Genomic DNA, 22,280 nt, shown 5'->3' with positions numbered 1-22,280 from the left:
CCGGAGCTCCAGTGGTGATGTGGAGAAATCCGGTTTTCCTCTGGAGTCCAGTGGAGAAAGGGGCTCCCTTAGTGTCCCAAACCTCTGTTTTTATCTTGGTAAGAAATGTTGGGCTCTTCCCCCTGGCTGGAGCAACTCCCAATGGGATGCAGTAATTTTATCAGTGCCACAGTGGGACTCAATGGCCATGAGCAGAAAATGACTGGCTGGAGGGAGGATGGGTTGTGAAAAGATAAAGAACAATGCCCTGCCTGGTTTATAGAACATGGCCATTAACAGGAGATATCCCATGGAGATAAAGAACAATGCCCTGCCTGGTTTCAATGGATGCCCATTAGCAGAATATCTCCCACTGAGATCAGGATCACTGCTCCCACTCTCAACAGATGGTGATAGAGCAGATACCTTTTATCACACTCTATATTGTAACATGCGGCTTATAATCATGAAATTACTGTATGTAAGTTATGTGAGTTAACTCATATAAATTAACTGTTCCCTTCTCTTGAACTTGTCGATGCGGATGTTTAAGCACTGACCCCACCTGACATCCCAGCCCTCTTTAGACTTGCATGTTGTTTATTTTTCCCTGCCTGAAGCTGCAGTGGCTGCTGGATAACTACGAGACAGCAGAAGGTGTGAGCCTGCCCAGGAGCTCCCTGTACAACCATTACCTGCGGCACTGCCAGGAGCACAAACTGGACCCCGTCAACGCCGCCTCCTTCGGGAAGCTCATCCGCTCCGTCTTCATGGGGCTGAGGACTCGGCGCCTGGGCACCAGGTTGGTGGCAGTCTGCACTTCAGGGAACAACAAGCAGCATCTCTGGTGCACTCAGAACTTCCTGAGCATCTTTAGAAGGTTCAGGTCTTTCTCTTTGGAGAGCTACGGAAATAACCGACGCTGAGCCGGTGGGAAAGTGGGTTTTGTGTGAACTGAAACTGCTTCTAATCCCATGAGGATCCCATTAGCCCAGGGAGGGCTGGAGCTGTGTCAGGGCTTGGCATGGAGCTCAGGGAAAGGTTCTTCCCCCCGAGGGTGCTGGGCACTGCCCAGGCTCCCCAGGGAATGGTCCCGGCCCCAAGGCTGCCAGAGCTCCAGGAGCGTTTGGACACCGCTCTCAGGGATGCTCAGGGTGGGATTGTTGGGGGGTCTGGGCAGGGCCAGGGGCTGCTCTGATGATCCCTGAGGGTCCCTTCCAATCAGGATATTCCAGGATTCTGTATTGTCTGACAAAGATGAGGTAACTCATCCTCACAACTTCCACTGCAGAGCCCAAAATTCTGGGTCACCAAAGCCATTTCTCCTTTTGGGTCCAGTAAAAATCCCCCTGACAGACCCTGTGCCCACAGCTTTAGTGCAGACAAGTTGTAGAGTTATAAATGGTTTATTTCTGAAATACCCAAAACATCAGGCTGAATCTTGCATGAGGGTTTTTTCTTCTAAATCATCAAAGATCTGTAAGATGTTACAGGAAAGGTGTAAAATGAGAAAATAAACTCCTGTAATTACAGACAGGTCCTTCAAGGGAGCATCCAAAGCTTCTGCACAGCTGAGTGTCAACTTCATCCCAGTTCCTAATATTTAAAAAATGGATAATGTATTGCCTGTAAAACAGTCATTGCTCTGATTGTTGAAGATTTTATAATAAAATTCAAGTTTGAATATCTGGGCATTTCAAATGAGAACAAAACCAGATGTGAGCAGGGCATTCCACAGCTGGAATGTGGAGGTAACAGCTGTAGGAAGAGCAGGGGAGCCTTGGATTTCTCTAGACTGGGTCAAATGTAAGAGCTCTGAAGTAATTTCTTTGGAGGAGAGAAATTCTTTAATCCCATCAAGGATTAAAGAATAAACTAGTGAACAAAAAAACCCACTGAAATTTGGAAATGTGCAGGCTGGGAAGGGGACAGTGAACCTCAATTCTGCCCGAGAGCTGACCCCCATTATTTTCTTACTCATTGTAATTTTAGTTTATAAAGACAGCTGTTATTTAATTTGCAGGCACTTCAATCACTCAGGACAGGGTTGAGCACAGGGTGTGTGTAAAACCCTTTGGGGCAGTGACAAAGACCCAGTAATTCAGCTGGGCCCTTGAAAAGAGCAAATTCTCCCCCCAAAAAAGAACCCAACTTGATAAATAATCCTGTCTTATATTTCTCTAATTTTCCAATGGGAAGCATCCTTGGATTTAAGGTTCCTCCAGTCCCAGTTTTAGTGACATAGCAAAGGAATTTTCAGCCTCCCTCCTCTGTGCTCTGGAGATGCTGTTGGTGCTTCCCTGGCTTGGTCTCTTCTCCCTCTGAGGACTCAATTCACCCATTTATGGTGACAGATGGGCTGAAGCTGAGTTGGACACACTGTCACCAGGTGTCCATGGCTGCAGCACTGTCCTCGCTCCCACTAGGACCAAAAAATTCCAGTTTGGTGGGAAAACTTCAGCTGACCCATGTCTCTCCAGTGTGGTGGAATCACATCCTGCCAAGGAGCTCCACAGCAGCAAAGGAGAAAGAATTCCCTTGTGCTTGGAGAAAGCTTCCAGTTTTCACAAAACTACAAAAGTGAGCAGCTCCAAGGACAAAACCACATCAAAGCCAGGTGCTGTTGCTGCAGAAATGCTGGCAACAGAAAAGACATTTTTCTTTTCATAGTGGCCATTCAGTCAGGCTCATTTTATCCAAGTCTAGATAAAGATGGATGCTTGTTTTTATGGAAAAAACCAAATCCCTAAACCCTAATCAAATAGCAAAGTGTCCCCTGTGGTCTTTCAGTCACTCTGTTTAATAATTTATTGTAGCACTTCCCTCCTCTCTTCCCCAGCCACCATGAGCAAACCTGGCCAGGTTGAAGTGTGGATCCCACTGCACTTGGCCACACGTGGGTTTACATTTTTTAGGGCATGATGGCATTTCAGTAGCACTCAAACAGTGCTTGGCAGCCATGTGCTGCATGAAATGGGGTGTGTTGTCCAAGCAGCCAGGGCCACAATGCCCCTTCCACTGACTAATTGATATTTGCAGGGGAAATTCCAAATATCACTACTACGGGATCCGCCTGAAGCCCGAGTCGCCGCTGAACCGCCTGCAGGAGGACACCCAGTACATGGCCATGAGGCAGCAGCCCATCCACCAGAAACAAAGGTGGGTGCTCCCAGGCCCTGCCCCAAATACTCAGCAGGTCCCTGGGATTTGGCTCTGCTTGGGAAGCTCAAACCTGGTGGTGCTGAAGAAGCAAAACCTATCCCAGGTAATGCCCCACCCCTGGAAATATTTAAGGCCAAGTTGGAGGAGCAGCCTGGTTTGGTGGAAGATGTCCCTGCTCACTGCAGGGGGTTGGACCAGTTGGCCTTTAAAGAACTTTTCCAACCCAAACCCTTCTGGAACTCCATGGAATGGGATTTACCTGCCTATTCTCCTTGCCTGTGGCATGTTCCACCTTGTGTGCCACCTTCCCCAGCCTCCCTTAGCCAGAATGGTTCAGGATCTCAGCTATGGAGATGCTGGTGCCAAATCAGTGTGAAGGATCTGGGGACTTGTGCTGCATCTGGGTGGACTTGGGGGGTTTGAGTATTTTCCTGTGCAAAAGTGCAAGTTAAATAGTGCCATGCTTAGTCTTGTGCCTGAGTAATTTTAAAGATAAAACCCAGTGTGGAAAGGAATTTGGAATTGCCTCCTGGAAGCATGGGCACTTCTGGTTGTTGCTGAAGTGCAGAAGGAGCAGAATTTTTTCAGCTCCCAAACAAAGTAAATGCAAAACTCAGTGCTTAAGACAGAGTCTGCTCTGGAACCCACTACAGCTCTGGTTCTCTTTTTTTATTTTTTGGTGTCACCAGACTTCTTAGCCCCTTTAATCTTGCCTTGGGGAAGCTTTTCCAAAGGAGCTTCCCATTTCCCCCCAGTTGAGTCCATGATATAAATGATCAGCCCTCAACGTGTTTGCCTTGAATGTACCCACCACTCCACATACTCACAGATATGTGCTGCAAATAACAAATAAACGTTGTGTAGGTGTTTTCCCCTGTCTGTGTGGCTCCTAACCCATCCTGATTCTGCTGGGGTTTAGGTACAGAGCAGCCCAGAAGATGGATGGGATGGCAGAGAGTGCATCCAACAGCACCCCCCACACCACGCCCGAGCAGTCCGTGGCTGCTCAGAGCCAGCACCACCAGCAGTTCATAGGTGAGAGACTCCTTGGTGATGAATTATCCCACAGGTGGGATTTGGCCTTTAAGGGGAAGGTTTTATGCAGCAAGTCCTGGCTGCTGTGCTTTCCTAATAAATCTGCAGCATTTTGGTTTTTTCAGATGTACAGTAATTTCACGACCATAAGGCGCACCGGACTATAAGGCGCACCCCCCGGGAGTCGGTAAATTTTGCAACTTTGCAGATCAGATAAGGCGCACCGGACTATAAGGCGCACTTTTTTTTTTTTTTTTTTTTTTTTTTAAGCGAGGCTCCGCCCCCAGCTCCCCCCGCGCGGTTGCTGGCCAAGGCCCCGCCCCAACCCGGCAGCCATTGGCCCCCGGGCCTGCCTGTATCCGCCATTCCGTGTGGCGTCCCCGGGGCCGGAAAATGCCCGCCGCCGCTCCGTGCGGTGTCCCCGGGGCCGGAAAATGCCCGCCGCCGCTCCGTGTGGCGTCCCCGGGGCCGGAGAAAGCCCTCCGCCGCTCCGTGCGGCATCCCCAGGGCCCCGCTGCTCCAGAGTTCCCTGGTGCTCCGGGTGCCCCCATGTCGGCGGGTTTGCCCCGCGCCGCCACTGCCCTGCCTCCCATCCCTCGCTCGGCTCGGCGCACTGCGGCCCCGTCGGCCCCTATTGGGCTGTGGCCCCGCTGCTGCCAGCACCGCAGCCCCGCTGGCTGCGCCTGCCCCTATCAGCTGTGGCGCCGCTGCCCCCAGCACTGTGGTCCCGTCGGCCCCTATCGGCCTGTGGCCCCGCTGCCGCCAGCACCGCAGCCCCGCTGGCTGCGCCTGCCCCTATCAGCTGTGGCGCCGCTGCCCCCAGCACTGTGGTCCCGTCGGCCCCTATCGGCCTGTGGCCCCGCTGCCGCCAGCACCGCAGCCCCGCTGGCTGCGCCTGCCCCTATCAGCTGTGGCGCCGCTGCCCCCAGCACTGTGGTCCCGTCAGCTCAGGCCGCTGCGCACAACAAAGTTACAAAGTAGTAACACCTCCCTGCCCGCGCTGCTCCCGGTACCTGGGGCACCCAGGGCCGCCCCCTGCCTTCCAGCCCGCACTGCTCCCCGTGCCCGGGGCTGCCCGGGGCCACGCCCCGCCTTCCAGCCCGCACTGCTCCCCGTGCCCGGGGCTGCCCGGGGCCACGCCCCGCCTTCCAGTCCACGCTGCTCCCCATGCCTGGGGCTGCCCGGGGCCGCCCTCTGCCTTCCAGCCCGCGCTGCTCCCCGTGCCTGGGGCTGCCCGGGGCTGCCCCACCATGGCTACTCGGCGCTCCCGTGGCGCCGCTCCCCCTCGCGGCTCTCACTTCCGGGGTGGAAAATTTTGCAACTTTGTAGATCAGATAAGGCGCACCGGACTATAAGGCGCACTTCCGGGTTTAGGGAAAAATTTTAGTCATAAGGGTGCGCCTTATAGTCGTGAAATTACTGTATATATTTTATATATAGTGTGTGTTCTGTAGGTGTTTTTTTAGTGTCACGTTTGCTAAGTTTATCTGCTGACTCCTGTCTCCCTAGGAAGGCTTTTTCCTTGAGCCCACTTGAGCCTTGGGTCCCTCATAGTCTGTTTTTAATCCATCTGCTTTTATCTAAATTCCATGGAAGAGTGGGGATCCTGGCAGAGGGGGGAAAGCAATTCCTTGCAAAGGCTGCAGTGGGATCTGAGTGGAACTGATCCACACTGACCTTCTCCTTGTGGAACAGACCCCCTGCATTTGCTGGTCCTGGATCTGTGTGTCCCCATCACAAATCCCAGCTCCTGACACCTCTGCCCAATTCCATTCCCCATTGTACTCCTTAAATACCAGAGAGACATTTTCCAGGCTTTGGGGAAATTCTAATGGATGGTAGATGAGGATAATGTTTTCTTGTTTGTTTTATTACAAACAGAAAGGAAACATTTTCCTTTCCCCACTGGATCCACTGGGCTGTGGTTGTTTGCTTTTTCTCAGTAAAGCAGCACAAATCAGGGAAAGGACTAAATTATCTTATAAAAACTGGAACATGAAAGAGCCCCCAGTGACAGCAGCACCTTGTGCTCACCCGTACTCTGAGCTTTCCTCACCCTCAGCACCTTTCCCAATTTCTTTTCCCAGATGTAACCCATGTCTTTCCTGAGTTCCCAGCCCCTGATCTTGGCAATGTCCTCTTACAAGAAGGTTTCACCTTGAACGACGTGAAAACTCTGCAGGTTCTCTACAGGAGACACTGTGAGGTGATTGTTTGCAATATTCTCTGGGGATTGTTTGGAATTGATTTATTAACTATGTGGGACATCATTCATGTGACCAGCTCATATCCCACTCTTAGGAAAAGCTGGAATATAATCAGGAATTCTTCATTTGCCAGGAATTACAACTCAAACATTGTGCTTGATGTGGTTTTTTCATCATGTGAGCTGTTTTCTGTTAGGTTGGTTACTAAAACTGTGCCAATTCCGTTGTTTTCCATGGAAATGATTTACTGTGAGTGGCAGCACTGGAGCTGAGTGCTGACCCCGTGGTGTTCTTTGCTGTCAGGCCACTTTGGATGTGGTGATGAATCTCCAGTTCCAGTACATCGAGAAGCTGTGGCAATCCTTCTGGAGTCCCAAGGCACCCCCTAGTGATGGCCCCACTGCTCTGCCTTCCAGGTACTGCCCGGCCCTCCCTGCTCCTCTGCTTGCTCACAGATTTCTTTTTAAGATGCATCAAGTGTTCTTAGCCTTTTTTGAGTGCTTTGCAGAATTTGGGAATATTTTCTGCCCTGCAGAGCCGTGACTAAGAGCGTTGGAAGTGTTTAATTCTGTAATGCAAAATTCAGAGCTCTGGGGAAGTGTCAGTCTGGTTGGAGAATGGTGGGGTCATTGAGGCTGGAAAAGCTCTCCAAGGTCATTCATCCATCCATCCATCCATCCATCCATCCATCCATCCATCCATCCATCCATCCATCCATCCATCCATCATCTATCCATCCATCCATCCATCCACCCAGCACCCAGCCACATCCCCAAGTGCCACCCCCACACGGTTTTTGGACACTTGGTGGCTCCACCACTGCCCTGCACTGCTTGTTCCAATGCCTGGCCACTCTTTCAGTGAAGAAATTTTCCCTCATATCCAATCTGAACTCCCCTGGGGTGACTTGAGGCTGTTTCACCCTGAGGTTGGACACTTGTGTCCCTTGCACCTCCTGCAGCAAAGAAGGGGATCCTGCTTCCCAAGAGCTCAGGAGCAGACAGTGATGATTCCCTGCCATCCTCTGGCTCAGATTTTAGGGACTCTCTGAGGTTTTAGGGATATCCAGACTGACTCTCTGCCTTTCCTGGCTGCCCAGAGCTGTCAGTGCCTGTGTTTTGAGGCAGATCATTGCAAACAAAGCTGCTTTAATTTTTTCATTCCTGCCTGGCTCGTTGCTGTGCCTCTTCCTCATCCTTTATGCATTGGGAGTTGCTGCCAGGGGAACAGAAATAAGTGAAAACAGGGAAAATTGAAAAAGTGAAGGTTTCTTCTTAAAATTTCTATCACAAATCTGTTCCACTCTTATTGATGCTATAAAGATGAAGGTTTTCCATTCAGAAGAAAAATGGTAAAACATTGAGTAATAAGCAAAAATCCCTCAAAAATCTGTAGAATATGGCCCTGTAGATGTTGCCCAGGGGATATTTTCCTGCAAGGAATCACTGCAGCTGTGTTTGCTTGGTTTAAAATCTCATTTTCTTGAGGGAACAGCTCCCAGACAGATTGCAACACCCCAGGAGCTGTTTCTGGGTATGCAGGGGAAACTGGAGGCAGCTTTTCTGCAGGGCTCTCCCACCTCTCCCACCTCTGCCAGTAACCCAGAGAGGTAAATAACACACTCCCTCCTCTTCTTAAAATATAAATATAAATATAAAAAATTATAAATATAAATATAAACCCCAAATATTAGAGCAGTGGCACACTGAAAGCACGAGAAGATGCAGAACATGGATGCCCTTCACAGAAGGTTTCATGATTTGTTTCTCCATGTGGGTTTTCCAGGAGTGATGCCCATGGGGTTCACCACTAAAATTCTGCAGGCTGAGGCTCCAAGTTCCCCTTTAGAGCAAGTCTCAGGCTTGGCTTTAAGGATTTTGATGCAATGCATGGGGAAAGACCCTCCCAAATTCCCAATTCTTGGCATAATGTGTGGGTGCTCTGGCAGTGCATTCAGGTTTCAGCTCTTCCTGCTTGTTGTGTAACAGATAACTTGTGCCTTTATCCATCTACAAAGTGAAAAAAATGGAAGCTGGATTGACCTCAGTTGGTTACAGACAATATGTTCAGTTCCTTCCTTCTGAAAGCATCCAGCATTTGGAGGTGTTAAACACCTTAAACCATCTCAGTATCAGCTAATCTGCCCTACATGGGCTGCAGAGTTTTTGTCCTGGTGCTGTGGCTCAGGAGGGTGAGAGCAGAGGAGGGAGGAGAGGGGTGGGAAGGTTTTGGGAACAGCTGGGGCTGCAAGGAGGAACCAGCTGAGGCTTTTCTGGCTGAAATGACTGTGCTGGAGCTCAGTTCCCACGTGAACAGGGGGATGTGAGAGGCAGTGAAGTTAAAAAGGGAAGAGGGGAAGGCAGGCCAAGCACCAGGAGTGTGGATTTGAGGGAAAACTGCTCTGAGCTCTGGCCCCAAGGACAGGGAGGAGCTGGCAGAGACAAGACCTGTACAAACAGTCAAACATTTCCCTGTGCAAGGCACACAAACATCTTTGTCCTGAAAACTGGAGTTAGAAATGCAGAGGGAGGGGGAAATCACTGCATGCAAACCTGCTGCTAACTCTGTCTCCTCCCTCCTCCTCTCCTCCTCCTGCAGTGAAGAGGAACCCGAGGGGACCCTCCCAAAGGACAAACTGATCACCCTGTGCAAGTATGAGCCCATCCTCAAGTGGATGAGGAGCTGTGACCACATCCTGTACCAGGCCCTGGTGGAGATCCTGATCCCTGACGTGCTCAGGCCAGTGCCCAGTGAGTAGCCACAGCTCCACCCTGAGTCTGAGCTCACTCAAAGATTTGCCACAAAGATTTCCACTGTAAAAACCCACCTGGAGGTGTTTGTCTTGGCTGAAATGCAATGAACAGCAGTGTTCCTCCTGCATCAGTGCTCTGGGGGGATATTTTGTACCTCCTAATTCCCCTCCCTTTTAAATTTGGTGTGTGCATATCACATCTCCTGGTTTTGTTCAGGAGTCAGGTGAGAAACACAGTTTGGATATGGGACTCTTTGCACAGGACCATCCTGTGCTCTGTCCCTCACTGCACTCCTGGAAATTAGGATTCAAATTTCTGAGAGATTGATGATGGGGTATTGAGGGTTTTCTCTCTGATTTGGATTCCCAAATGTCCCTCTGAGGGCTGTCACAAGCTGGGGCACGAGCGTGTCTTTGTAGAGTGAATTTCAATGCTTGAAAAATGCTCAGAAAGGCCATGAATAATAAAAGGATGAAAGAAAATAAGAATAATTTTTAAAACCCATAGAAATGTGTAGGTTGAAAAAGATCTCTAAGATCATTAAGTCCAATTGTCATAAGGATAAGAGTACGAGTAAGAATAAGAGTAAGGATAAGAGTAAGGGTAACAGTAAGGATAAAAGAGTAAGGATAAGAGTAAGAGTAAGGATAAGAAAAAATGAAATAGAAAAATGAAAAAGAAAAACTAAAAAGAAGAAGAAATAGAGAAAGAATAATAAGAAGAGTTTGAGTAATAACATCAAGGAATAATTTGTGTGCATCAACCCAGCTGATTTCCTTGGTGCTGAGTTGACATCTCAGCTAACCAGCCCCCAGGCTGTGCTTTCCCAGCAGTCCTAAGCTAGAAAGTGATACCCAAAAATGCTACAGAGCAGCTTTTCTGACTTTGCAGCCTTCTTTGCAGGCACACTGACACAGGCCATCCGGAACTTTGCCAAGAGTTTGGAGGGGTGGCTGATGAATGCCATGAGTGATTTCCCCCCTCAGGTCGTGCAGACCAAGGTGAGCAGAGATGTGTGGCTCAGTGTGTGTGGCTGCTTCTTGCAGTTTTCCACAGGGATTGGAAATTCCTGCTGGGGTTTGTCCACCTGGCACAGTGCAGTGATTGATTCTGAACCAAAATCAGCCAGGGGTGGGAGCACAGGTGGGGCAATTCCTTTGTGCCAGAAGCTGGTGATGCTCTGTCCATGGAGCCATTCCTGTGTCCTGAAATTGCAGATAAAGCTTTGTGGGAGAAAATCATAGAGCCACAGAACATCCTGAGCTGGGAGGGACCCACAAGCATCAAATCCAACCCCTGTTCCTGCCCAGACCCCAAACAATCCCACCCTGAGCATCCCTGAGAGCGGTGTCCAAACGCTCCTGGAGTTCTGGCAGCCTTGGGGCCGGGACCATTCCCTGTTTTCTCTGCCCTGGCACGGGGCTGTCCTCCTGGAAAGCACAGGATTGTCCCAAGGCTCCTGCTCTCCTAAAGCCAGGGATTCTTGCTGCTTCTTCCCACCTTGCAGGTCTCTGCTGGAGGCAGAGTGTGAAAACCTGGCAGTTTAAAGAGAATAAATAATGGAATCCCAGAATTATTTAGGTTTGGGTCCTTCCACTGCTTTGTGATGAGTGCATGTTCTGCATGGTGGAGCACTGTGTGGTCCAGGCAACCAGGGAGCTGGAATGGGAGAGGTCAGAATCCTTTATTCCTTACAAACCAATCCAAACTGAGCAGCACCTAAAGAGACACCATTGATTCACAAACCACACTGTGCCCTCAACATGTTTCACAACCACCTGTGCCCAAGGACTGACTGAATATTTCCAAGTGCCTGGCACAAGGATTGGGTTGGAAATGACCTTTAAGATGATTTGAGTCCAACCACTACCCCAGAACTACCTCAGTTCCCACATGAACAGGGGGATATGAGAAGTTAGAAAGGGAAGAGGGGGAGGCAGGCCAAGCACCAGGAGTGTGGATTTGAGGGAAAACTGCTCTGAGTTCTGGCCCCAAGGACAGGGAGGAGCTGGCAGAGACAAGACCTGTACAAGCAGTCAAACATTTCCCTGTGCAGGGCACACAAACACCACTGAACCGCGTCCCCAGGCTCCACCTCCACGAGCGTTCTGAACACTTGCAGAGCTGGTGGCTGTGCAGGTGTGGGCAGGGAGCAGAGCCCTGCAGCCCCCCTTGCTGTGTTGCAGGTGGGGGTGGTGAGTGCCTTTGCCCAGACCCTGCGCAGGTACACGTCCCTGAACCACCTGGCGCAGGCGGCGCGCGCCGTGCTGCAGAACACGTCCCAGATCAACCAGATGCTCAGCGACCTCAACCGCGTGGACTTCGCCAACGTGCAGGTAACCCAGGCCAGGGCTCTGTCCTCCTCACTGCTCCACAGCCAGGTTCTGTGCTAGTAACAGGTAACCCATGGGCTCCTGTCCTTTCTGCTCTACAGCCAGGTTCTGTGCTAGTAACCAGGTAACCCATGAGCTCCTGTCCTTTCTGCTCTACAGCCACGTTCTGTGCTAGTGACAGGTAACCCAGGCCAGGGCTCTGTCCTTTCTGCTCCACAGGCAGGTCCTGTGCTAGTAGCCAGCTAACCCAGGGGCTCCTGTCCTTCTCACTGCTCCACCTGTGCTAGTAGCCAGGTAAGCCAGGGGCAGGGCTCTGTCCTCTCTGCTCCACCTGTGCTAGTAACCAGGTAACCCACGGGCTCCTGTCCTTTCTGCTCCACCCTGGGGCTCCACAGCCAGTCCTGTGCTAGTAACAGGTAACCCAGGGGCAGGGCTCTGTCCTCTCTGCTCCCTAGGTGGGGTTCCACAGCCAGGTCCTGTGCTAGTAACCCATGGGCTCCTGTCCTCTCTGCTCCACAGCCAGGTTCTCTGATGGTAGCCAGGTAACCCAGGGGCAGGGCTCCTGTCCTCACTGTTCCAGAGCCAGGTCTTGTGCTCGTAGCCAGGTAACCCAGGGGCTCCTGTCCTTCTCACTGCTCCACCTGTGCTAGTAACCAGGTAACCCAGGGGCAGGGCTCTGTCCTCTCTGCTCCACAGCCAGTCCTGTGCTAGTAACAGGTAACCCAGGGGCAGGGCTCTGTCCTCTCTGCTCCACACTGGGGTTTCACAGCCAGGTTCTGTGCTAGTAACCAGGTAACCCACAGGCTCCTCTCCTCACTGCTCCACAGCCAGGTTCTCTGCAGTGTTCAATCCCCAGCTGAATGAACAAGGTGATGCATTTGGTGTTTCTTCACTGGGTAAATTTTGCACCTCACTGTGAGCAGTGGAAAAGGAACTTCTGTGACACTCACTAATCATTAAGGCTGGAAAAGATCTCCAAGAACATCCAGTCCAACTTTCAGCTGAACCTCACCATGCCCACTAAACCATGTCCCCACCTCCACTCATTTTTGAACACTTCTGGGGTGATGACTCTACCACTTCCCTGGGCACCCCATTCCAATGCTTTACCACTTTTTCAGTGAAGAATTATGTTTCCAGTGAAGAATAATATCTATTATATTATTACCAACAATTATGTAGTTCTAAAAATACCACGGTCCAGACATGATCAGAGGGGCCATGATTCAGAGCTGGTTTGCAGTCCTTGCCTGCTAGAAATTAATTCCTGGGTTGGGATACAACACCATGCAGGCCTGGCATGAGTAACTGTGAGCCCTTCCTCTGAGCAGGAGCAGGGCAGGAGTAACTGAGCCCTTCCTCTGAGCAGGGCAGGAGTAACTGTGAGCCCTTCCTCTGAGCAGGGCAGGAGTAACTGTGAGCCCTTCCTCTGAGCAGGAGCAGGGTAGGAGTAACTGTTGAGCCCTTCCTCTGAGCAGGAGCAGGGAAGGAGTAACTGTGAGCCCTTCCTCTGAGCAGGAGCAGGGCAGGAGTAACTGAGCCCTTCCTCTGAGCAGGGCAGGAGTAACTTGAGCCCTTCCTCTGAGCAGGAGCAGGCCTCGTGGGTGTGCCAGTGTGAGGAGGGCATGGTACAGAAGCTGGAGCAGGATTTCAAGCTGACTCTGCAGCAGCAGAGCTCTCTGGACCAGTGGGCCAGCTGGCTGGACAATGTGGTCACTCAAGTGCTGAAGCATCACGAGGGCAGCCCCAGCTTCCCCAAGGCAGCCAGGCAGTTCCTGTTGAAGTGGTCCTTCTACAGGTACATTTTCTTTCTCATTCTGGGGGTATTTCTGCACCAGGCTTGGGGCGTGTAAAGAGCTCCTTGAAAAGCCAAGGCCAAGTTCTTTACTGCCATGAAACTCTGATTATCTGTGGTTCTGGTATCCTTTCAGGATGGGGATGGGACGCTCCAGAAATGAATTATTTTAAATGTTTTAATACATTTGGGTCAGAGGCAGAAACAGTGTTGAGTCCCACAGTACCTCCAGTGTCCAGAACTCACATCAGCCATGGCACAGGTGTAGAGCTCAGCCCAAATTTGTGACCCCTGTCCATTGCCCAGCTCCATGGTGATCCGGGACCTCACCCTGCGCAGCGCCGCCAGCTTTGGCTCCTTCCACCTGATCCGCCTGCTCTACGACGAGTACATGTTCTACCTGGTGGAGCATCGTGTGGCCCAGGCTACAGGGGAGACCCCAATTGCTGTCATGGGAGAGGTGAGAGTCCTTTATTCCCTACAAAGCAAGCCAAAAGGAGCAGCTCCTCAAGAGACACCACTGGTTCACAAACCACGCTGTGCCCTCGGCTTGTTTTACAACAACAATTATTTACTGAGTTGTTTTGAGTGCCTGGCACAAGGATTGAGCTCCTGGAGCATCTTCCCTGAGCTGGTGGGTTTTGGTTTTGGGGTGGTTGAGCATCATTTGGGCTTTAGAGGCCTGGAGAAGGAGGGAAAGGATTTCCCCACTTCTCTGCCAGCCCTGACTTTGGGACTCCTGACAGGGCAAAGTCCATCTAAACCAAGCAAAAATGGTCTAAAAGTTGCTTTCAGCAACTGAATCTCTCCAGGCCTCTACAAGCTCCAGCATTATGTGCACAGACAGGTGAAGGAGAGGATGATGGGGTTGTTTGTGAGGGTTTGGGGTTTTTTTTGGTTCACCCATCAGACAGTGAGTCTGGTGCCTGGCTTGCAGGCAGGTCCTGTCCTGCCTAGCTGAAGCCACATCCAGTTTTTCCCTCTGAAATACAGGGTTAAACGCCCCAGATGAACCTGTGACAGCAGTGTTGAAACTGCTGTGAGTTTAAAACTGAGCCATGTGCTCAGAATTCATCTCATTTGCTCCTTGAAGCTTCCACAGAGCTCATGGAGGGAGCCAGGCAAACCAAAGCCTGTTGGTTCTGCCTTCCCTTCCCCTCCCACACTGCTCCAACTGCAGGGCTGAGTCCCCCTGTTCCCTGCAAAACCTCCACCTTTATTGATGTTAAAGGAACATGAAAGGCAGAGAATGGCTCCCAGCAAAACCCAGCTGTGGGAGGCTCTCATCCCTCAGGCTTTTCCTTCATTCAACCCTTGCAATATCCCTGTTCTCCAGGAGGAGGCTGATTCTTCCCAGCAAAGGATGAATCCTGTCCTTCCATCCCCAGTGAACTTTGCAATTCCCACTCTCCTCAGCTCCTGCCCAGCTTTCCCTGACATTTCAGCATTGTTGTCACAGCACTTTGGTGTCTCAGACCTCGTCTTTGAGAGGGACATCCCCAGAACCAAGGAACTCTCTGGTTCCACTTGGCACCACAGCCTCTCTGACATCACTGCCAAGGCTTTGCAGAGAGGGAAGGTGGAGTCCAGGAGAGGGGAAATGCCTGAGAGGTGGAAAGGGCTGGGGAAAAGGCACCACCTTTGCCTGTGGCAGCACTTGGTCATCACTTGGGAGATAGAAAAATGTCTCCCTTCATTCCAGAGCTAAATCCTTCCCTGGATTGTTGTGTGTGGTGTTTGCCCAGAGGTTTAAATGGCAACAAAAGGCTTTTCCCCCAAAACCTGTGGTTGGTTTGGATTTCTGCTCCCCACCACCAGCACTGATGCTCACAGTCTCTCCTGGGTGGTTGAAATTGTTTGGTGATGGCATAGAGCAGGTCTGGCACCTTGGCTCCCCGAAGCCTCACTGACTCCCTGACTCCTTTTTCTTCCAGTTTGGCGACCTCACATCCCTGTCCCCGACCCTGCTGGACAAAGGTACCTCCCTCCCTCTCTGCCGGGGCTTTGCTGGGCTGGCCCTGGGAGGGGGAACCTCTGCCGGCTCTGGCAGCCTGCCGTGCTGGGAAGCAGCTCCCGGGGGCTCCGTTCCCTGCCCTGACCGTGTCCTTTGCAGATGACATCAGCGAGCTGAGCACCGAGGTGGACGCGGAGCGAGCGCTGGGGGAGCCGCTGGTGAAACGGGAGCGCTGCGAGCCCGGTCACTCCCTGCAGGACATCTGAGCCCGGACCGGCTTCTCCCAGCTGGACCGAGCCACTCCCTGCAGGACATCTGAGCCCGGACCGGCTTCTCCCAGCTGGACCGAGCCACTCCCTGCAGGACATCTGAGCCCGGACCGGCTTCTCCCAGCTGGACCGAGCCATCCGGAGCCAGGCTGGGCTCAGCCAGCCTGGGCCCCCCGAGCTGCGTTATTATAGTGCCTCTTAGTTTCTCTTTATGTTTACTTGTGTTTGAGGATGGGCTGAGCCGGGGCAGGCGCTGGCACGGCGCTGGTTTGGCCACCAGTGCCCCTCCAGAGTGGAGCTCCAGGGTGTGCTCCCAAGGGATGGGAGCCTCTGTGGCCAGCAGCAGGTGGGATGTGCCTGGCTGGGAGAACCTGTCCTCGCTCTGCAGCCGGAGCCAGGCACACAAACGAGGCTTTCTCTGGCAGGGAAGGTGCTTTGGGTTCCTTCCCCACGTCTCAGACTTCACTGTGATACAAACTTGAACCAATCAGTGCCCAAGAAGAAGGAAGAATACCCGGCCCTTCTCCTCCAGCCTTTCCAGACAAGCTGTCCTGGCTCTGGCTCTGGCTCTGCCAAATCTCTTGCACCAAGGAGCACAGGACAGCTGGTGTCCCCTGTCCCCACCCGGGGAGAGGCTCCAGGCTGCACATCCCAGCGGACACAGCCGTGCTCTGGGACTATGGGATGAGCATTCCCACCTGCTTCCATGTCTCCCCAGCTTGGCACTTCACCCCAATGCTCCTGGGATGCCATCAGGCCAACTCAAGATACCAAAGGACTCCGAGGCAGTGGCAGCTGGAGGCAGAGCGTGTTCCTTGTCCCCATGCCACAATGCCTGGGGACAATCCTGTGGCAATCCCGTGGCAATCCCATGGAATCCCCATCCTCCACGGTGCCCAGGCAGACAGGAACTGGTCCCACATCCAGGGGTTTGTGAAATTCCCACTCCATGTCCTGCTCTGAGGTTGAAGGGGGGTCCGGAGCAGGGGCGAGGGTGTGTGACCGCAGTGCCTTAGGGTGGGCCTTGTTCCCATTTCCCCTGCTCCAGGGGGCCAGCAGAGCTCAGACCAGCCCAGCACAGCTCAGACCGGCCCAGCACAGCTCAGACTGGCCCATCCCAGGTAGGATGGGGCTGGCACAGACCCCGGGGGCTCAGCACTCCAATGGCATTTCCCCCTCTGGATCCTTTGCCTTTTCCTGCAGTGACAGAGCAGGGGTGGCTCCATGGGGCTGAGCTGGGGGAGCTCAGCAAGGTTTGTCCCCCTGTCCCCTGTCCTGTGGGGTCTGTGCTGACATGGATTGCCCTGGGATGCTGTGGACTACACTGGGGTGCTGTGGGCTACAGGGCAGAGGTTGGGGGGGAATGTGTCATCAAGCTAAACTGCAAAAAGAAAGCCCTGGGGCAAATCTCTCTGTGAATAAAGGCTGTGTCATAAATAGCTTTTATTATTATGTTTTCTAATGATGCAAGTGTTTGGTGTGAGCTTTTCCAGGGGTCTCATGTACATTTGCCTAGCAGAGTATATTCTATCCAAATCTCTGATTTTCTTCCCAGTGGCACTAAGGCAGCTGTGACACCTTCAAACACGTTCCTAATGACAAATGAAATGACAGTGTGCAGTGGCACATCTTCCCTCTGTCCCATGCTGTGCCAGGGTGATGTTTGTCTGCAAATGTCTCACATGGAGGTGGCAGGAGAGGAGTGAGAGAGGCAGATTTAAATGTACATAACCATGAAAACTCCCTGGGTCAGAGTCCACATTTGGGATCCTGCTGATGAGATAAGAGAGTCTAAATACACAACTGAGCACCCAAATCTTAACTGTCCTACTCCCACTGAGGGCCATAGAAGTTCAGCTCTTCCTCTGAGGGAACCATCGTGCAAAGGAGATGCTCTGGAGCTCTGCAGCAGCGTGTGGGGAGGCTGGAAAAGCACCCAAACCCCCTTGCACAGAATTCCCAGCTAAACCTGAACAGCAATAAACGTGTATCCAATGCTCAGGCCTCCACAAGGAGTGTCGTGGTCCCGTTTCTTCTGAGATCCCTGAGAGGTGCCAGGAGATGCTGCAGCAGCCTCAGGGGGATGCAGGAGCTGCCCAGGGCAGGGTAATTAAAGCAGTTTTGGGCAGGAAGGCAGATTCCCCCTAGGGCAGCAGTTGTGTGTAGGGATAACCCCATCACAGCCAGGCTCAGAGGGGAGGAGAGGCTGAAGGATCAGACTGAGCACAGGGCCACAGGAGGATTTTCTAATTAAGCTTCCAGACTAATTGAGAGGATGGGAGCAGTGAGGATGGGAGGGATGTGACAAGTGCTGGGACATTCCTGCTCTGACCCCTTGGGAAGGTTCAGCCTCAGCCTCTGTGCCTTTGCTTCACTCTCCCTCTGGATCACACCCAGTCTGACTGGACCAGTTCCTCCTTTGGGACTCTCAGGTCTGGAAGCAGGAGATAATTTCCCCCAGGGGAGCTGGGCAGCACCTCCTAACCCTGAGAAAATCTGCCTTTAAGCAGAAAGCAAATACAGCTCAAAATCCTCCTGTTAGTACCTACACCCCCATCCTCAGCCTGCCTCTGGCTCCATCACCCCTCCCAGATGGGCAAATCCCGCAGAGATTCCAGCACAAACATCCCAGGATTTTGTCTTCCACCTCTTTCCAACTAGCAGAGAGCACCAGGAGGTGGCAGGAGAAGGAGAGGTGGCCAGGGGTTGACACAAGCCCAGGGAAATCAGAGAGGTACAACATTCCAGAAGCAGCTGGACATTGCCAGTCCCTGTGGCTCATCCCAGAAGGGCAGGGTGGGCCAGCCCAGGGATTCCTTGGGAGCAGCCCAAGGGACAGGGGACACTGCAGAGCCACCAGCCTGGGGACAGCCAGGACCTCTCGGAGAACTTCAGTCTGTGCTGGGGTGTGAGGGTGGGATGAGCCCCAGAGTTGCCTCCTGTTTGTCTGGCACTGGCACTCCTGGATTGTCCCCACAGTGTCACAGAACAGGCACCTGTGTCTAGGAAGCCTCTGGGACAGGGGGACTTGCAAAGAGAAATGAGATTAAGTTCTCAAAATGAACCAACACAAAAATACAGATTTGAAAACAGGAGCCAGAACCACCTTCTGTTGTTTGCTTACAACTTCTCCTGTCACCTGGTCTGGAACAGCACCTCCTCTTGTGCCAGGGGAGCCCTTGGCCTGTCCAAGTGGCCACAGGGCACAGGAACATCAGCCAAGCCCCTGCCTGGACTGGCAGGAGAGGTTCACTCCCAGCACCAGCCCTTGCAGTGGCAGTTCCAGTTTCCACTCAGCTCCAATGTCCCTGCCCTGGCATTGTCCCCAGCCCAGTGTCACTCCCTGCCTGCCCCAGCCCTCTGTGTCCTCACCTTCCCACTGCTGCCCAGCACAGGGCTCAGGCCATGGGGATGGTTCATTCCAGATCCTTCCCCCTGGAGCCAGGGGCCCTCCTGTCCCCCCCCGCCCTGCCCTGGGCTTCACACCATCCCTGCTCCCTCCCTGGGCTGGGGGATGTTTCTGCAGGGAGAAGGGCCTTTCCCTGCTGCTCTGGCAGCACTCAGAGCCCAAAGGATTCCTTGGGCAGAAGCTTCCCTCTCCTCCATGTGGCTGTCACCATCCCTGCCCAAAGCAGGGACACCAGGCACAGACTGAGAGACCTCGAGGCTGCAATTCACTGACCCCCTGGGTACCAGAGGGGACAGGTTCTGCTGGCCCCACCCTGCCTGGTCCCTGGCCTGGCTCTGCAACCCAGGCAGGAGGAGCCTGGCTCATCCCAGGCTCAGCTGGGGCAGTTTAACACCAAACAGGTTTCACCTGGAGCAGGCAGTCTGGGGCAGGTCCTCAACCACCCCTGCAGTGCCTTCAGGGTGTGTTTATAAACCCACATCCCCCCAACAGCAGGGGCTTTCTCTCTCTCTTTCTTTCCATTTTCTTTTTTTTTTTTTCTTTTTCTTTTTTTTTTTTTTTTGCCTTCATGTTTTGGGAGCCTTAGATTGGAACTGAGGGGAATTTGGGAGTTGCTGCCTTGGGGTGTCAGGGATGTACTGCTAGAACTCAGAGCTTCCACCCTTCCAGTGCTACTAAGGAGGTAAGGACACAACAATCACCCCCTCCAGTGCCCCTGGGCTGGGTTTGGGGGCTGCAGCTCAGAGCAGGGCTCTGTGACACGGTCAAGGTGTCCCAGCACTGTTCTTCTCCTGTGCCATGTCCCAGGTGAAGGACAATGTTTTCCCGTGGCTCTGGAGTGGCCTTGGAGCTCGACTCCCAGTCCAACTGCAGCCCTTCAGTGCCTGTACCAAGGAATTCCCTCCTGGCACGGCCTCTCCCTCCCCCGTGGAGCTGCTCCCTTGCCCTGCTCGGCCAGGAGGACACCGTGGAGAGCTACACTGGGTACGTGGGGAGGGGCTGAGCCCTGCTCCTTGCATGTGCTTGTCCCTGCTCTGGGGCATGTTTAATTCAGTCTGGTTCTTCTGGGATGCTCCCAAGGCACGGACTAGAGCTGTTCCCTGTACCCAGGGCAGCCCTGTGTGCCCGTGGTGTCTCTGTTGTCCCACCAGGGTGGCCTGGGCAGCAGCTCACAGCTGTGTCCCCACCGCTGTGCAGGAGCTCCTGCGAGCAGGGGGTGGCTCTGCTGGACTGCAGCTGCTCGGCCCCAGACCCGCAGCTGGTGCGCAGGATCGTGGCCCAGGTGGAGTTCTACCTGTCAGATGAGAACCTGGCCAAGGATGCATTCCTCCTCAAACACGTGCAGAAGAACAAGATGGGCTTTGTCAGCATCAAACTGCTGACATCCTTCAAGAAGGTGGGTGCTGGGTGTGTGGGGAGGTCCAGGCTCTGTGCTGGTGATGCAGGGTTGGACTCTGCCCTCAGTACCCTGCAGCAGCTCTGTTCCCTGGGAGGGTGGCTGGGGGAGCAGGGAACACTCCTCAAAACACCCCCAGGGCTGGATTCACTTCTTCTATCCCCACTTCCCCTTGACTGATTTAGAACTGATCATCCCTTAACTAAAAAACCCCAAGGAAGTGCTGGTGGTGTGGCTTAGGGGGAAGTTGTGGCTCCTTGCCTGAGCCTGGGGACACTGGGGACTGCCTGCAGATGCCAAAGCTGCTCCTGCAGAAAGAGGATATTGGATGGGTCACAGCCTGCCTGGGGATGGGTTTTGGGTGGTCCCTGCCTGGGGAGAGCAGGGGATGCAGGCTGATGGGGGTTCCACCCTCTCTGCACAGGTGAAATACCTGACCCGGGACTGGCGCCTCACCCTCTACGCCCTCAAGTTCTCGGCGCTGCTGGAGGTGAACAAGGAGGGCACCAAAGTGAGGAGGCGGCTCCCCATCCCCGAGTACCTGCTGAGCGTCCCCCCCAGCAAACTGCTGCTGGCCTGGGAGCTGCAGGAGCCGGCCCTGCCTCTGCAGAAAAACTTCCTGGAGACCATCACGAGGATGTTCAGCCCCTTCGGTGCCATCGCCTCCATCCGCCTCCTGCGGCCGGGCCGCAAGCTGCCCTCGGATGTGCGCAGATATTCCTCCCGGTTCCCCGAGCTGCTGAGCCGCTGCTGTGCCCTGGTGGAGTACGAGAGCCTGGAGAGCGCCCGCAGAGCCTTCGAGAGCCTGGGGCACCGCGACTGGCTCGGCATCAGGGTGGTGCGGCTCTGCGGGAAGGGGGGCAAGAAGAAAGGCGGGGAGGGCTGGAAGGGGCCGGCGGCTCTGCCCTTGCCCTGCAGCCTCGAGGATTCCCTGCCCAGCAGCTCTCCGGAGCCCGACGATGCCTCGGGGTCGCTGTCCCTCCTCCCGAACCAGGATCTGATGGCACCGACCTGGCCTGGCAGCGACTTCACGGCTGGGAATGACTCCAGCGCTTTCTCCGGCTCTGTCCTCAGCAGCAAAGGCTTCCCCCAGCTCGGGGCGGGCACCGAGAGCCGCTCCTGGTCACCCTGGGGCAGCCTCTGCCCCGCGGCCAAAGCTGCTCCCAGCAGTGTCCTGGCAGCACAGTGGGTGTCCGAGCCCCTCAGCCTGTGGGACCTGCGCCTGCCCCACAGCCCCGAGGCCACCAAGGGCTTCGGCAGCAGCTTCGGGAGAGGGGAGCTCGCCCTCCGGCGCTGAAACTCCTTCCAATTCACGGTTAGGGTTTATTCTTTTGTTTCTCTTCCCTTCTCTCGAGCAGAGGAATTTTCTATGGCCCTGCGAGCTGTGGGCAGTGGCAGTGCAGCTGATCCAGGGGACAGAAGTTTTGGGGCAGGGACGATGCTCGAGGCAGATGCTGAGCAGCAGCAGGAGCTGTGCCATGCTGTGCTCGTACCAGTGGGACTGTGCTTGCTCAGGGCCCAGAGCTGGGTTTGGGGTCCAGGTTTTGGATGAGAAATGGACAATAAAGAGAGATGAAGTTTCCAGGCACTCTCTGGTTGTTGCTGTGATTTTTTTTTTTTTTTGTGGGTCTTTTGGGGTTTTTTTGGTTTGGTTTTTTTTTTTTTTTTTTTTTCCTCTGTCCAGGTCTTGCTGCTGCCTGAGATGCAGCCAGACAAGGGAAGGAGGGTCCCTGCCTGCAGCTGCCTCCCTTGTTGTCCTTGGGGTGGTGGGGACACTGAGGGGACCCAGGACAGGTGGCCCAGGTTGGTTGAGCCTGAGTGACAAAAGGGGAGAGATGGCTGTGGTGGCAGGGCTGTTGTTCCTCCTGGCTGTTGGCTGCTCAAGGCTCTCTGGCATCTCTCAGGATGGAATGTGAGGGTTTCCTGTGTCCCTCCTGCTCCCACAGCATCCCCAGCTCCTCTGGGAAAGGGTTAAGGGAGGCTACAGG

General features: G+C 53.5%; 2 protein-coding genes across 8 annotated transcripts in view; both read left to right on the top strand.

Moving 5' to 3' along the window:
* The window catches only part of LOC117008434 (DNA-binding protein RFX2-like), a 71,457-nt gene extending 53,721 nt beyond the window's left edge, over positions 1-17,736 (top strand). For 3 of the 7 annotated variants that reach the window (XM_033082286.1, XM_033082283.2, XM_033082284.2), the window contains 12 exons: positions 600-781; positions 3,019-3,138; positions 4,061-4,176; positions 6,264-6,382; positions 6,687-6,799; positions 8,982-9,133; positions 10,040-10,137; positions 11,323-11,472; positions 13,059-13,267; positions 13,571-13,724; positions 15,199-15,241; positions 15,378-17,735. In XM_033082286.1, the coding sequence (XP_032938177.1) occupies positions 600-781; positions 3,019-3,138; positions 4,061-4,176; positions 6,264-6,382; positions 6,687-6,799; positions 8,982-9,133; positions 10,040-10,137; positions 11,323-11,472; positions 13,059-13,267; positions 13,571-13,724; positions 15,199-15,241; positions 15,378-15,484 (1,563 nt within the window). In that variant the 3' untranslated portion in view covers positions 15,485-17,735. Of the gene's footprint in view, positions 1-599; positions 782-3,018; positions 3,139-4,060; positions 4,177-6,263; positions 6,383-6,686; positions 6,800-8,981; positions 9,134-10,039; positions 10,138-11,322; positions 11,473-13,058; positions 13,268-13,570; positions 13,725-15,198; positions 15,242-15,377 lie in introns of all 7 variants that reach the window. The other 4 variants (XM_033082285.1, XM_033082289.1, XM_033082288.1 and 1 more) reach the window with 4 other exon arrangements.
* A 1,738-nt stretch (positions 17,737-19,474) lies between these two features.
* LOC117008432 (la-related protein 6-like) lies at positions 19,475-21,871 on the top strand. Its single transcript, XM_033082280.1, has 3 exons — positions 19,475-19,880; positions 20,094-20,292; positions 20,717-21,871. Exons 1-3 carry the CDS (start codon positions 19,714-19,716, stop codon positions 21,587-21,589), a joined length of 1,239 nt encoding a protein of 412 aa, XP_032938171.1. The 5' UTR covers positions 19,475-19,713; the 3' UTR covers positions 21,590-21,871.
* Positions 21,872-22,280: the final 409 nt, after the last annotated feature.

This window comes from Catharus ustulatus, chromosome 29, assembly GCF_009819885.2.
Source record: "Catharus ustulatus isolate bCatUst1 chromosome 29, bCatUst1.pri.v2, whole genome shotgun sequence".
Lineage (NCBI taxonomy): Eukaryota > Metazoa > Chordata > Aves > Passeriformes > Turdidae > Catharus > Catharus ustulatus.
This window is presented reverse-complemented; position numbering and strand designations above follow the sequence as displayed.

Bases quoted from the DNA above. Each gene is read 5' to 3' on its own strand.
- LOC117008432 (XM_033082280.1), top strand. From the start codon at position 19,714: ATGTTTTCCCGTGGCTCTGGAGTGGCCTTGGAGCTCGACTCCCAGTCC. The intron at 19,881-20,093 runs GTACGTGGGGAG...ACCGCTGTGCAG, and splicing joins ACCGTGGAGAGCTACACTGG to GAGCTCCTGCGAGCAGGGGG. The intron at 20,293-20,716 runs GTGGGTGCTGGG...CTCTCTGCACAG, and splicing joins TGCTGACATCCTTCAAGAAG to GTGAAATACCTGACCCGGGA.